We start from the raw sequence: 16,046 nt of genomic DNA on the forward strand, positions 1-16,046 counted from the left end.
TCTTACTCCCTTTTCCACATTATTCCTTAAAATGCAGACTGTCAGGCCAGCATACCACCAGCCTGGCTTGAGATTGTTGGTGTGTACCATGCACTGATTTAACAGACGCTACAGTTCAAAAAGATTCCAAGGTTAATCAGTGTGTACAAGTAATAGTAAGAACATATTACCTTTTCTTCTCTACCTACCATTCCGAAAGGTAGGATCACTTCCTTCTCATAAGTAAATTAGGAAGTGTGCTTAAAAATTGATTAAGCTTACGTTTAAAATGAGAAACTGAAAAATCAGACAAGTAAGAAAAATAACTGGTATCATTAATAATGAAATTTGTTCTTTACATCTAAATGTTATAGAATAAGCTAAATGTGTTTTTTCATTGACAAAGGGAAACTTGGGGGTTGATATGAGGTCCAACTATATCACCTGGGACTAGATCACATCTTTAAAATAGGAACTTTTATAGTTAGTTCTATATTACTGTTACTATCACCTAGAACTATTACATAAGGGAGCAGAAAAATACAGAAACAATGCTGGTATAAACTCCTGGATACTTCTCCAGGCATCATTTTACATACCTTTGCTATCCTGTCAGCTGTTTCTTTACAAAACTGAGTTGGGTTATCAAAATGTTGGATCAGATGAGGAAGTAGGCACAAGATGTTTAGGGGAAATCCTAAACACACACATAAACACAGTTACATGAGCCCTAAAGATTTTTAATAAAACTTAATTTAATGTGGAGTTATCTGGTATTTAAGAACCCTTACAGCATGACACATACATTCACACAGATATATAAATTATATATATGCGTACATGTACCTAAGTGTGTATGTATGTAGAATGTATATAAATGTGTCTGTCTTAGGTATAAATATGCATAAGATGAAAACAAAATCATCACCAGACCAATTAAGCAAAGCTATCACAAAACTGGATAGCTTGAGGCAGTACAGTCATATTGTTTCTAAAATGTGCAAATGCTTGAAATGGTACTAATTGAGCTAGTTAGCACAAGATCATGAAAAATAATACATGTACTTTTAAAACTCACTTGTAAGCAAGTTGAAAGTAAGTTAATAGTCAATACATGAAGTTTATGTGCAGTATTTCTTAGCAGATAATCATAGCGTGTAATGTATTCCCACTATCTAACAGTGTAACCTCGACAACTGCCAAAAGCATTTAATGGAACGGGTTTTTTTTCAGGCAAATGCATAATTACTACTGATTTTGATTACACTTAATTTGATGAAAAAATATTTTTTCATTACACATACATTTACTAAAGATACCTGCTAACTGAGAAGGATCCACCAAAGCATGCCTGGAAATTGTGATGAGTTTACTGAGGAGATGTACTGTCATTTCTTGTGTAGATGCTGAAGTAAAGCCTTTTAGGAAAAGCTGCTGAAGGCCTGGAAAGTTATTCCATTTCAGTTTATTCTGCACCTTTTCTATCTTTTCCCGACTCTCTGATTTATCCAGAGGCAAGTGAATAAGCAGCTTGTTGAGTAGCTTGAGAGCCAAAAGGTATTCATACTCATAATCTGACTCTAGCAACGAAGCTGCAATCCAAAATATGGTGGCCATCAAGTTGACAGGGTCAGTAGTGGGCTGCACATCATACATCCCTCCCTCTCTCAGGGAGGAAAGGCTTCTAGTCCTGGCCAAACTTCCACCATGATTTATCCTTCCATCCATTATATCCAGTGTGTTGCTCCGTCGACGGTCGCCTCTCCGCTCAGTGATTAAATTCAGTCTCAGAGAATTACTCCTGGTATTGCTGTAGTACCCCAAACAACTGCCACTATTAATGGGACTTGTGCTTAGATTTATCTGTCCAGTGCTTTTCCTATTAGCTGCATACTTGTTTCCCATTACAGAATCATGGTACGAGGTTCTAAAATAAAAATCAGTATTACATATTATTCCATGCAAAATACTTCAATAACGTACAGTTTAGAAAAAGAGAAGAAAGGAAAAAGATGTTATGCTAATCACATATATACATACACAGTGAATACTCCGCTTCATCACTGGAAGAGTATTATAATACATGAAAATACAGCATTTCTATATATACTACTAAAATATCCTTACGGCATAAGGACAAGACTGTACAATCCCAGAATACCAAAATAATTACATAACAATTTTGTAAAATCTGAAAAATTAGCCTATAGCATATAGGAGATTATCTGTAAATTAAGATCTAGCATTCCAACTTCCCTATACATGTGATAAAGGTAGAAAAATGAATTAATTAATAAATGAAATTATTTAGTTATTACCTTATATTTGTCTGAAGTATCTGACCTAGAGAAACCAACACCTTCCAGTTCTGATGCTGAGAAATGGAATATATACCTAGAAATCTCAACATTTTCAAAAACTTTGCCAAGAAGTCAAACAAATAAAGATGTCTGTAAATTTAGGGATTTTTTTCAGTTTGCTACAAAGTCATTGAGCTAACCACTCAGACTGTAATGAGACACACAAATGACTCAGGCTGTTCAATTACACTTCTCATCTATGGACAAATCATCTGAGGCCTAAGACAGACTAGCAGTTGCTGTAACTGAAGAAATTTGTCCTGTATTAACACTGGAATAAAAGTATTTATAGCAGTACAGCAGTTTTCATCTGTGAACCTTAAATTATTTAAAATTATCTTTTAAAGATTGGTGCCATTACCTTCATTATATATATGGGGAAAAAAATAAGACCCCCTAAGAATTACAATGTTAATCAAGGTCAGTAGGGCCTGATTAAAAAAAAAAGTTCTAAATGTACTCAGTGCCTTTATTTTTAAGAGGTTTCAGAAGAACTGATGACATTTCAGAATTGAGCCATAAGGAACACCTTTTTTTTTTTAAATTGGACCCAAGAGGGTAAGTTGGAAAGGCAGCAGAGATCCTTTTCAGAAAATCTAGATTCTTAGGAGTTTTGCTTGAAGCAGAATGATAAAAACATAAAAGAGCAGGCAATTTTGCTATAAGGATACAACTATTCTGCAAAGACAACATGAAATTATTTAATTACATTTGTAATACGGATCTTTAATAATTCAAATGTATAAAAATGTGTAATGTAGCTTGACTAATAAAAGAACTTACTGAGAAAGGGCAGAAAGCAGATCATAATGCTTCATGGTTTCAGCCAATGTATCAATAGCAGACTCTAAGGTCAGAAGCAGTTCTATGACAAAACCCTGGGGAAAGCCACAGGTCATTATAAATTATGCAATATGCACAAGGAAGGCCACAGAAAATCTACTGAGTAGTGATACAAAAATATAAAATCAGTATCAGTAACTAAATTATTATTTCATGCTTTAATTAGAACATAATTCTGATGAGAGACCTCAAATTAGCCATATAGCTTCAAGACAGGGAAAAACTTCCATTTATTTCCAAATATTCACAGAATTTATTCTGGTTTGCATTATTTTTAAGGATGGACTTAAGGATGGAGTCATTTAGACTTTCATTTTGCAATATTAAAACATGAGATCCACTTCTTTAGATGTACAATGACATTAAGTTGATGGTTGTTAACACTTTATCAGGTTAAGTTCTTAATAAAAGAAAACAAATTATTTTTTATATGGCTGATCTCAGGATTCTCTAACTATGAAAGACAAGGTGTTTTCAGGAAACAGATGTATCAAACTCTCTGAAAGTTCCTATTGCTGTAGAAGAGCATGTGCACAGCTCATCTTTTCACCATTTAATTACGTGAAAATTCAGGAAGTGTCATGATTAAAACTGGTTTGATATTTGAAATATCTTTATTTAAAAATAAAAAGCAACTGAATAAAAAATGCTTTTAAATTTTACTATCATTAAAATAATAATGCAAGTTATGTCATTTAGGCAGACTTAGCTTTCTAAGAAAGTGGGGGAAAAATTTCAAATACCTGAGCTTCTTCTCCGGCATCTCCAACAGTTTCTACTAGTCTGGAGAGAACGTCAGAAAGTGTAGATGCAGTAAGAGGCTGCTTCAGAGCCCTGAAAATCTGAAATGACCTCCCAGCATAATGTCGAGAGGAGCACGACAGCGCAGTTTGCAAAGCAACTTCACTGAGACGGTGTTCCAATTGAAATCCTCCTATAAAAGCAAATAAGTACTCAAGCAACACAATGCTTTATGAAAAACAAAACCACTTGAATTTAATGAAGAGTAAATTGCCAAAGTAATTCCTAACTTTAAAATACTCTCATCTACATTTTTCTCAAGGAGTATTACTCTCTAAAATCTTTCCAGGCATATAAACTTGTATCCATAATACTTAACACTGGAGAGACTTGTAGAGAATAAAACATTTATGAATTGAATATTAAGTGTCCACAATAAATTAATAAGATATTTTATCTCATTCCTAAAAGATTATATTTAAATCTGTCATAATAGAAAGTGAAGTGTGCAATACAAAAGAAAAATCTATTATTTAGAAGCAGTAAGCAATCACCTAGAGTGATTTTATAGATAACCCGTAAATTTACAGGCATTCAAAAAAATTCATTTACTTTGCAGACTTAGACATTCTATCATGCATCAACCATTTTCTAACATACCTGAGCTAGACTGTTTAAATATAGATACTACGTGCTTTAAAAACACAGTTAACTGCTCAGCACTCTTTATATTAGGGTTCTTGGCCGAAACATCTTCATGATTCCAAAGTGGGCCTCTTTTCCTAAAAACACAAAAATAGAGTAAACAGAACATAAAACATAGCCTTTGTCATTAATATTATTTAAATGTTATTTTAACCTTAAGGTTAGCTGCAAAAGAATCTACTAATTAGCACATAAAAGAAACCATGTAGAACTGCAGACACAAATGGAAAGAAGTTTGACAACTGCCCAATATTATACAACAATATACAAAAAGTTAAGACAAGGTGAAAAGCAATATATCAGATCCAACTGAAGTAACAGCCTAAGTTTAGGAAGAGATGTTCTAAAGAACCTGTACAACTAATGCCAGTATACACTTCTTAAAACAATCTCCTTTCTTCCCATTTTCTTCCCATCAATACACCACACTATGATAAGTTGAGGCTGATGTAAAGCATAAGTAATCAAAAGTTTTCAGAAACAGGCAGGATTTCAGATTTACACAATTTTGAAAGCTTTATATAAACCATCAAACAAACTGCACAAGTGTTGATGGTTATACAGGTGTTCTTTGCCACAAATTCCTGGTTTTTGAATAGCCAGCTCTCTACTACTAGGCAATCCATAAACTCCACACAAATCTTGCAGCTCCCTAATTATCTTTATGTATTCCAGCCCTAAACCTTTAGAGGGAAAAGGGAATTTTATAAACTGTGTGGCAAGCAAAGATAACAGACCTGTGTAGAACATGGCAAAATATTTTTAAACACTCAGGACACAAAAGGGTGGCCAAAATTCTCTGTAATTGTTGGAAAGTTAGAGTTGTTCATAGGCTGTATCATTTAAAAACACTTCAGGATTAAACTATCTCTTACTGCTGATAAAACAGAGACAAAATCAGACAATGTGATGCCAAACAGTAAGGCTCTTGCCATATTTCCACAAAATACATGTCTCAACAAAAATGAAAATTGAAATCTTACCTTGAGGTAATAAATTCTATGAGAGTTTTCACTTTTTCATCCTGCTCTACTGAAATATCAACCTCATTGAGGATTGTGGTGTGCAGATGAGAAATGGCAGCACTTGTATTTCCTAAACTGATGCTAGAAGAGGTAGAACTTGAACTAAGCCCTGAGTCTGTCATTGGGGAGGGCTGGTAATCAGGTATAAAATCATGAACACCTGCTAAAATAAGAAACAAGATGATTATGCGCTCTTAAGTTGACAGTTAATATTAAATATATAAAAAGAAAAAACAGTCCTCAAAAAATCAATAAATTAGCAAACATAATGAGAATAATTTAATGGATACAATAACTTCAATGAAATCAACAAGTCTGATATATGCAAAGTCTTCACATGACTGGAGCCTTAATAAGCAACTGCTAGATCCTTTTTCAAAACCACTGTATTATATTTGATTTTGTATTGGTAATATGACAGCTTAGTGGTTTCTGAAGCATCTCATCTTAATAAGTGGAGACAAATGATATAAATTACTTCCTAACACTGTGCAGATAATTTTTTGTTGTTGTTAAAACTCAGTCCCAGTGTAACTGACAGCACTTTAAATCAGTGAACACTAAGTATTAGCTAGCGAATTGACTCTAAGCAGAGCCCTTCTTGCTGCACAAAGTTTCTCTGAAGTTAGCTTAATCTTGCTGCTATAAGATTTTTCTCTCCGTGTAAAGAATCACATGGCAATAAAAATACAACTGCAGTAACTCCTCACATTATGCCTCTATCTATCTATGAGGTGCTGGGAGAAAGTAAACTGGCAAGGAAAAGTGGGACACGAACCTCTGACTGTAATAATTGTACATAAGCTTGAGACTCGCTGACATCCACCACAAATTTTCACTCTACAGAGCCACAGGGTTTGGACTGGCATATTAGCTGGTTCAAATAAATTTTAACATCAGCTTGTCTGACCTCGTGCTAGGCATGCATACCTGTAATCACCTTATCTTAATCACCAGGAATAGTGTATAGGTCACCATATAGGTGCACTGGTAAAGTTCTGCAAATAGGTTTACATAAAAGAATTCTTCCACTATGCCCACTTTTTAATTTCTCATTGCAATGAATATCAAATTCACAAAACAGACAAGTGTTTTTGGTTAGTGACAAAACCACTTCTGATGTGAATAAAACAGGACCAACCCATTGTATAGCAATATGCTGCCACCTACTGAAATAATATGAAATACTAGGTTTCAAAAAACCGAACTATTTCACATTTCTTCAGAAACTACAATAGGCCCACACCATCAAAATATTCCTTTCATAAAGAGATACATAGAAAATATATAGTTTCCTGCATAATTACAATATTGTAATGTTAAGGTGAACATTAAAAGATCATATCTCAAAAGAGTATTCTGATAGCCTATTGAACAATGCAATTACAGCTGACAAAAGTCAGAAATTTAAAGTTGCTGCAAACAAGTAAGAGATGTATCTTCTTGGTTTTTACTTTCAAAGGCATCATAAAACCTGCTGTATTACAGATCCAAAACACAGAGCACGCTCTGTGGTTTTCACTACTATTTAATCATTCAACTGTACTCCCTACTCCAATGACTGAGCACAAAGTGCTAATGTGAACCATATTCATAATTAAAATCTGAAGAAATACATTTTAATGCTAAGGACTCAGGAAAATATTACAAATAACAGAAATTTTAATAATGCCTGGAAGAAAAGATAACTTTCCATGTCATTTTAACAAGCAACACTTAATAAATCTAAAGCATACCTGTGAAAGTATAATCTAAATGGGTAGTTTGCTTGACAGTAAGCACCCTGGACTCATTGAACTCTCTGTTTCTGAGTAGGACAGAAGCAACAGACTGGACGTTGCTGCCAGATCCCATCACTATCAGTAGATGCAAAAGCAGCTGTTTACAATGCTCGTAGACTTCAGGGTGACAGTGGTCAAAACCTAACACAAAAGGAAAATGGAAAAGCTTTATTACATTCAAAGGACACGCTGAATTAAATTATTAAAAACCCAGCAGTATTCAAACTGGTCTGTTATACTTTACCAAATAATAGATACATAGTTCACTAGACAATGTTTTTTCAGTGTTTCAATACAAAAACAAAAGCATACAGTTTAACAAACTTTAATATATCCTCTTGTTTCTCACACAGCAGTAAGAACTTAATCTGTGCTCTGTATGAAAATTACTACACAGAGAAACAAAGAAAAAATTTGAATTTTACTGTGTCTTCTACAAGAAGAAAGAAGTAAAAGAGGCTCCAACAGAAACTGCCTTCAAACAACTTTAAAAACCTCTTAATTATATTCACATTAATCAAGCTGAAAGATATTTAGTTGAATTTTTTAAAATATTGTAAATATTAACAAATTAATGAGATTTCAGTACCGTGGCAATTGTTAATTTAAATGTGGAAAAGAACAGCTACATAAATAGCTACAGTTCTGAAGTTACTAGACATATTTCTGTAAGAATTGAATTACCTATAAAAATTGCATGAAGCAAAAGATGCAAGTATCCTCCCCATTCCACCTTTACGCTGTGGTCAACTATCAAGTCAGTCAAAAGGATCACTGCTATATTGCATCTAAAAACAAAAAAACAATTTGTTAGAAGAATGTAACATGAACTTTACAAAGAGCTGCAAAGAGCTTAATATGCTACTAACCAGTATTCTTTCTTAGGTCTATAAAAATCCACAAAGTTGTATTACACGGGAAAAGATGAACGCTCATAATGAAGACAGAAAAACTTTAGTCCTCCAAATTAAAAGGCTGAGAAATCTTAAACTGCTAGACTTGTGAGTAAAACTGCAGAAAATGAATGCACTATTTACTGTCCTTAAATCTGTCTTTTTATCTGCTCTCTTTAAATTACTATATTTGTGCAACACTAATTAAAATGTAAAGAATTGCCATCAGCACTGTTAAAACAGTTACCTGTGAAGAGACATGCCCGGAGGAGAAGTTTCGGGCAAGTAATCCACCAATGGTGACCAGCAACCTCCAGTAGGTGGAAAAGGTAGAGGCTCTCCTTGATTGTGCTCCATCACTTTCAAACGCCAGTTTGAATACAGAGGCATTGAATCACCTAACACAATAGATAATTAAACCAGAGAAATATATATGTAACACGTTTCTGTATTATATAGTCTTCTAAAGAAATATTTTTAAATTCTTAAAAAGCTGAGATCCAGGAGGGGGAACCAGCCATAAACAGTAGTAGTTGGGCACAGTTAGGAAAAAAAAAAAAAAAATCGTTCTTTCTTTTAGGATAGGGATGATTCTACAGAAGCTACACATATAACAGAGTAAGATTTTGTTGAATAGGTTCATAAAAACGATGGATGCACATAGGGAACATGGATGCACATAAGGAAAAAAAGGCAAAGTGATCTAATATAATTTCCTTGAATCTCACACCTCATGTCAGATAGGAAGTTAAGGCTGGGTCCCAAGATCGTACTGAACTATTTTGAAGAGCTTCATTTCATTATAGGCTAAGGAAATATTTCTCAAGAGCACCTCTTTATAGGTCTCACTAGCAAAAATCCACCAGTTATACGTGTCAGATAATGCCAGCCTGATATACGGGGCAGCTCAGAACTTGCCACTTTACACCAGCATAGCCTAATCCCACTCCTTGACAAAAGTCACTGCTCAGTAAATCAGCAAATTTGTCAAGAAAACACAGAAAGACATTTAGGTTTTGATTAAAAAAACTTCAAAAGTGAAAGAAACACATCAGCTATTTGGTGTGAGAGTATACTGTTACACATCCAAAATATTTTTCTGTTTTTAAATGAGATGCCTTGGACTTCAGAACAATCAGTAAAAGCTACAAACAAGTAAGGAGACTGCCTCAACAGTTCAGTGTTTCAGTGATTCTACCAGTTGTCCCTTTGGAAGTATAGCTGCAAAAGTTTCAGAAGTTCACGCATGTATCAGCTCATTATCACCTTCTTGACTGGAAGTGACAAACTTGTTACTGATGGAGTATGTGAATCATCATCTGCTTCAGGATACTCTGTGTTGCTATCACAAATAGCAAACAAAGATGAAAGTGACCACAACTATGATACTGGACATCACCCATCCAAGCAGTAATAAACACACTGGCTGCCCAGAAGGTCCACCAACCTGACAGTGACCCAAAGTTTAGCAGATCTGCATCAGTATGCCCGGCCCTTACAACAAGCTCTGTAGAGGACATTATGTTCCTCTTCCTTGAAAGAGGCAATATAAACCACATATTCACTCTAACCTTTATGGTCTGCAAAGAATCAGCCATTAAGGAGTGCGTAAGCAGATCCTAAGGGAGACTTGCTTCGATACAGCATGGGACACACTAGGTTCCATACTGACATGTAACGCTCAAAACGCAGAAATGTACATCCCGTGTTCAGTAGCACAAGAAAGGTAAGGAAAAGGCAGTACTGTATCATGTGCTGTACCATACCCAGACACTTCCTAGCAAGATCAACTGTCAATAAAAAATTGAGTTAAACCTAAGATAGTCTGTGGGAGCACTATAATGAGCTGGATCAGACCAAAATATATCTGATAATCCCATGCACGGTTAAAGTACAAAGTAATTTTAATTACCAACAGCTTGTTAGCTGAAACGAGTTTCAGTCAAATGAGTACTCTAACAAAGCATACAGAACCCACTAATGTAACCATCATTTACTGTCTTCACCACTGTCCTCATTTTTGCCTGATTACATGAACTGTTTAGCTTTCCCTAGCACTGTCATGATGATTTTATATCTTAGGAACTGGTACAAAAGTAGCTACAGTTAATAAGCCTCCGTTAAGAAAAGTCTCCAAAAGTACATGGAGCTTCAGGAGAAATATCTATCTCTTTTTCCTTACCTCTGCACGTCAGAAAAAAGAGACCATAGATCACAAAAAATAACCCAAAATACATTTTCAAAACAAGCTTGAAAATTAGAGGTATACAACAAGATCCTTTTCCCTGCTGTATTTTCCTTTGCTATGGCTTCTCAGAAAGTTTTGTAGCCTTTTCTTTTTAAACAGGTCAAGGAGTGCTATCATTTAAAAGCACAACTACTTCTAATTTTCTATTTCTTTTAACTTTTTTTCTGTCATTTTTTTCCTCATTCATGTCATGTTCCTCCTGTTAATATCTCTCCTGTTTCTTCTGTCTAACCATCTATCTTTGGTGTTGGTACTGGCAAAGAAAATACAAAGTAAAACTGCTTCACTTGGGAAGACGTTCACAACTCATTCCAGAGGACAAGGGAAGGAAAGAAAGTGTGTTATCTTCCTTGCACGTTCTATTGTAATCAAATGGATACTACACTTCAACAGCAGTACTAAGACCAAGGAATGTAAAAGACCCGTATTTTGTAGTAAGTTCATGCTAAAAACACTGATAAAGCCTATTTCCTCACATTCCAGAACCTTCAGCAAAACTTGTGAAATTTTGGTTTCTATCCATAGGAATATTATTAAATAAAAATATTACTTTTTTCCTCTTCATATGATCCTCCAGAGCTGCTGCTGTAGCGAGATTCTAGTCTGTGGTGCTGGCGGTTTAAGTTACTGTTCAACCCACTGTAGACGTCTAGATGTACATAACTGTAGGAACAAATAAAGCAGCACTAGTAGCTGACATTCTGTGACAAAAATTAATCAGCATCTCTCAGTATTGCAGCAAAACTAAGTGTTATGCAAAAATATTTCATCTTACAAAGACAATCAATATGACGCCAAAGCTTCTCAGCTGTATAAGACACACCTCTTGTAGCAATGCTAGATAAGGGGGATTCAAGGAGATAATCCACTATAAATTATATTTCTGTTAGATCATTTTATTTAAGTACATTAAAATATTTGTTACCATTATGCGTTAAGTTATTCTCACTCTTGAGCAAAATAATGAAAAACCTGTTTGATCTGGCACAGACATATATATACACACACACACAGTCCAAGATCCCACCTCGCTAATCTGATAAACTATAAAGAAATCAGAGAAATAGGAGTGCCAAAAGCACAATTTCCAAGCTGTTTCTACATAATTTGCTAACACTCTCTCCTCCTGGCAAGTCCAAGATGTACATGATATATCTTATCAAAAAGCATATACGCTGGGGTGGTGTTAGACAACCCTACAGCATGTGCCAAAACTCGCAGAGACTTTCAAAACTGCCTTCATTACTTTACAAGTTCCTTCAGCTCCAGCCCCCATAGCAGCCAAATACTTGTCTGTGCCTTGCTAGGCTGAATTCTGAATGACACCTCAGATTCCATAGTCTTCTGTGATTTATTGTCACATGGCCTCCTCACCCCCATCCTCCCCCCCCCCCATTTCATTGAAGTATTGGGGTTGTCTCTATCAATACATTTACTAATCTAACTATATTGACATAATTATCCTAGGGAAGGAAAAAAGTGTCCAGCTGGGAAATTATGTTGGAAATAGAATTACTACCGCTTTCAAACAAGTCGTCACAAAATAAATTGGTTTGTGAATTTACTGCATAGTAGCTACTCTACCATAACAGCACGTGTGCACTTTTTTCTGTGCAGGCTTTTTCTCATGCTAATCATAGAATCCCTCTTCCCTTTTCACATTGAGATTAGCTATCTCATATTTAACACAAAATGAGAGCATGCCCACAGTCAGCTACTGTCGAGCTCCAAGTCCACACCCTGACTAAGTCTATGTCAGCTGTTTGCCTTCTACCACCCTCACACTGGTACCACTGTCTGGCAAATTTCTCCAAAGGATTGTTCTTAAGAAGCTCAAAAATTAAGGAGGGAGGTATCTGTTTCAAAGCTAGCTGGAAGGGATCTTGCCACAAATACCAGGCATCCAAATACCCTAAATGGGAGAAGAAACTAGCTTTCAACACAGGGGCACTGTTGATCTCTAGCAAGCTAGGAAACCAATTGGTGAATTGACTACATTACTAAACTAATAACATTTGCCCTTGATGTATCTGCAGTATAATTTCTCTTATGTAAACATATACAGTCCGGTGTAATAGTAGCTAATTTAGGCATCAGTAACAACATAGCTATAGCAATACAAAGCCTGACCTGGATTAGTCCCTTTATTTATTCAGTTTCCTCTACAGCTTTTCGAGTTCGAATTACAATTGAGGCTGCTACTGTTAATCCCAAATAGTATTCCAGTTCTGTTGTTTAAAACTTGCAAAACTTACAGCCAGGTATTTCCTGCAATGTAGACATACCTAGAGCCATTGAGATGCACACATTTATAGTACCTAGCAGGAATTCCTGTAATTCAACTAATAACTGTTTTTTGAGGAGATACTTACTTCTCTTCACTATTGTCTTTTACATGTTTACTGTCAGGGTTGCCATCTGTGGGAGCTACCATTGTATTGCTACTAGAAGTGGTACCTGTGAATTATGGAAAAAGATTGGTCAACAGAAAAGAAAAGCAGTCTTAAGCACTACATGATGACCCTTATTTACTTGTCCATGCCAAGAGCCCTAACCAGGTTTACACTACAGCAGCTGGCACAAATACAAACTGAGCCACAGAAATTACTTTCACATCCAAGAAAAAATTGTTGTTCAGACTAAAAGATTCTGAGCTGCTACCATAATTTCACTAACTGGAAAAAATCAGAAGAATCCATTCCAGCAATCTCTGAGTCTTCAATGTAAATTAAGTAGAAAGGCTTGTTTTTGAAGCACGATCAAGAGACCCATTTCTTTCTTTCCTGTATGCTATACCTTATAGTAATCCATAAAATGTAGTTGGACTTTGATATGCAGTTAATTCAAACCACAAACAGATTAGGGATTAAAACCTAACGGCCTGCAGTGAAGCTTCTATCAATTTCTTTTTAAGAGAAACTTGCAAGCATCACACTGAATAGCTTACCACAGTCAGAAATACTTCGGCACCCTCCCCACAAATTTTGCTACTCTCAATTACACTTAAGTGCAAGAGCCCCAAAATTTTTTTTTCATACTTTTTAAACACTTTCATGGACAACTGCCAACGCACCCCCCTTGTGATCCAGATAGTCCCTATGTGATAGGTCCAGGCTGCTTCGTAGCTTTGACAGCTTTGCAGCGCAAAAGCTAAGTCCTTGCTTAGATACCCTACCATCCATGTCTTTTGTGGCTTACTTTGAAAGATGCTTCATCAAAACCAGATAGCTTTTCCCCACATTTTTCAGCATGTTCTTGGATTGAAGCATGAGGTAGACACTTTCTGTATTTTCAGTGGGGGTTTTTTTGATGATTGATCTATTGTTAATTGTTAATTATTTCTAAATAAATTCTTCTAAGTAAGTGTACTTAAATCCTCTTGAATAAATTCCTACAGATACAGCCTGTGTCTATAACAGAACTTGAAATATAACAACTTACATGGATTTCAAATTAGATAAATTTTCCCAGTGGTTTGACTGAATTGACTTAAAAGTGATACAGTGAGGGTAAACAGTGTAAGATCTGAACATGGACAAAGTCTAACACATATGTTAATACAAACCTGTTCCTTGTGAACCTATCTGATGTTCTTTAGTAAGAACTCTGGGTGCACCAAAAAACTGCAGATCTTGTAAAGCAAACTTTGTACCTTAATTTATTTTTAGAAACAGAACATTGTACTCCAATTGAATATTTACACATGAACTCCAATATTATAACTGATAATAGCATAGTTATCATTGACAATAATAAAAGTTTAAGTTAAGGAATTCTCACCTGAAGTGACAGAGGGAATTTTGTAACTCGAAGTAATGCGGTAATATGGTGGATTATCCATATGGGTGACTCCTGAACTGACAGGATCTGTAAGCTGAAGTTCACTCACCAGCTCTTCTAGTAGTTGCATTGTTTTATCTCTACCCAAATAAACAATAACTTTCTTTACCTGCCATCAAAAAAAAGTATATGTATGTAAAATAGTATGTACATAAATAAAATTCTTATTGCAGTGACTTGATTTTAAAAAAAGGAAAATAAGAGATTTGAATACAGCAATTTGTTAGAATCAGCATCTACCTGCACTGCAAGCGAGGATCCTTACTCTAGTTCTAAAGGCAAACAAAAAACCACTTTCATTGCTTTCAAGAGCAGCAAGCATCAGAAACATAAGAGTAAGAAAGTAAGTCTTCTGAGTTCAACGACAGTTATTTAAGAAGTAAACAATTTTCTTACTAAGGTTTTAGCAACACCTGAGATCAACAATGGAGCAAATGTATTCTGATATAATTTCTTTTCAAAACTTCATAGTTGTGTTCTGTTCTTTTCCAGCAGGTATCGTATTTTTCCTCATGCTATTCTGCAGTGCTCTCACATATGCTTTGACAAAAAATAAAATTGGTTTTGAGGGGGACTTGGGGTGTGTGTGTGTGTGTTTTAATACTTGGTCATGTGAGAATAATCACACTGTCCCTACATGGTGCGACAGGTGCTTTATTTTACTATATTATCTGTCTGCTTTTTAGGACTATCCTAAATTATAGCATAAGAAAAAACATTTAATTCCCAAAATGCTCGAGGCCTTTATATACTCTGATACGAATAAACACCTAACTATAGCAATATTTTATTAAGCATATAGTAATTAAGGATTCTCCACTATGTCTTACTTCAGCAAAATAATCCTGGTCACTGCTAAGCAGCAGCAGATGGGTGCTAGTCAGTGATTACTGTAGACATCAGTAAGTTGATTTTTTTTTTCTGACATTTTCTTGAGTCACTACTGCTCAGTGATTTATTTCCATCCTTTAGAGAGAACTCAAAGATGTACACTAAGCAAGTGATCCGGGCATTTGATTTGTGGAATTACTTTGTCACCTTGTTCAAGCCCTACACGCAAAAATTTTGGGCTACAACATTAAACTAGATTTCCTGATTTGCAATGAAAATGACTGCCAATCAATGAAGAACTTAAGCTGTCCTTAGTAAGAACTTAATATTATAGGTCCTGATTGCTTACTTCATGTCCATTTTTTTCCTACTATTAGCAAAACCTATAATAATTTTCTAATGAAAATATTACTTACAGAACTATCTTAATTCTTCCTAACGAACAGAAACCAACTGCTGCAGTAGATTTGCATTTTATGATGGAAAGGAGTTGTTCAGTATATACTCCTAATAAAATTAATCTAAATTTAGCATCAAACTCTTAAGTTTCCTTTTTATGATAAAGGAACAAAAAAATGCTAAGACAGATGTGGATATTTTAATAAGTCTTTTCCATTTTTTATGATTTACTCACTAAATAAGGTCTATGGCCCACCTAGTATATCCTGAATTTTGACAACTTATAACTGATGAAACAGATAGTGGACTGTTTCAGACTTACCACCCTGAGTAAATTCCAATATTCACTGAGTTGTCTTAAGAAAGCCTCAGCTATCTTTAAGGTGTGATATCCCTTCTGG

The 16,046-nt window shown here is 35.1% G+C and overlaps 1 protein-coding gene across 10 annotated transcripts in view; it reads right to left on the reverse strand.

Annotated features, from left to right (window-relative positions):
* Window positions 1-16,046, reverse strand: part of FRYL (FRY like transcription coactivator) — a 176,641-nt gene that overhangs the window by 36,674 nt on the left and 123,921 nt on the right. For 8 of the 10 annotated variants that reach the window (XM_075025546.1, XM_075025526.1, XM_075025516.1 and 5 more), the window contains 12 exons: window positions 14,356-14,524; window positions 12,948-13,032; window positions 11,126-11,238; window positions 8,575-8,725; window positions 8,119-8,222; window positions 7,390-7,575; window positions 5,612-5,816; window positions 4,584-4,705; window positions 3,926-4,116; window positions 3,123-3,217; window positions 1,299-1,906; window positions 579-676 (listed from right to left, as the gene is read on the reverse strand). In XM_075025546.1, coding sequence (XP_074881647.1) covers window positions 579-676; window positions 1,299-1,906; window positions 3,123-3,217; window positions 3,926-4,116; window positions 4,584-4,705; window positions 5,612-5,816; window positions 7,390-7,575; window positions 8,119-8,222; window positions 8,575-8,725; window positions 11,126-11,238; window positions 12,948-13,032; window positions 14,356-14,524 — 2,127 coding nt within the window. The remainder of the gene's footprint in view (window positions 1-578; window positions 677-1,298; window positions 1,907-3,122; window positions 3,218-3,925; window positions 4,117-4,583; window positions 4,706-5,611; window positions 5,817-7,389; window positions 7,576-8,118; window positions 8,223-8,574; window positions 8,726-11,125; window positions 11,239-12,947; window positions 13,033-14,355; window positions 14,525-16,046) is intronic. The other 2 variants (XM_075025565.1, XM_075025483.1) reach the window with 1 other exon arrangement.

Source organism: Buteo buteo, chromosome 1 (assembly GCF_964188355.1).
Source record: "Buteo buteo chromosome 1, bButBut1.hap1.1, whole genome shotgun sequence".
In the NCBI taxonomy this organism is placed as follows: domain Eukaryota; kingdom Metazoa; phylum Chordata; class Aves; order Accipitriformes; family Accipitridae; genus Buteo; species Buteo buteo.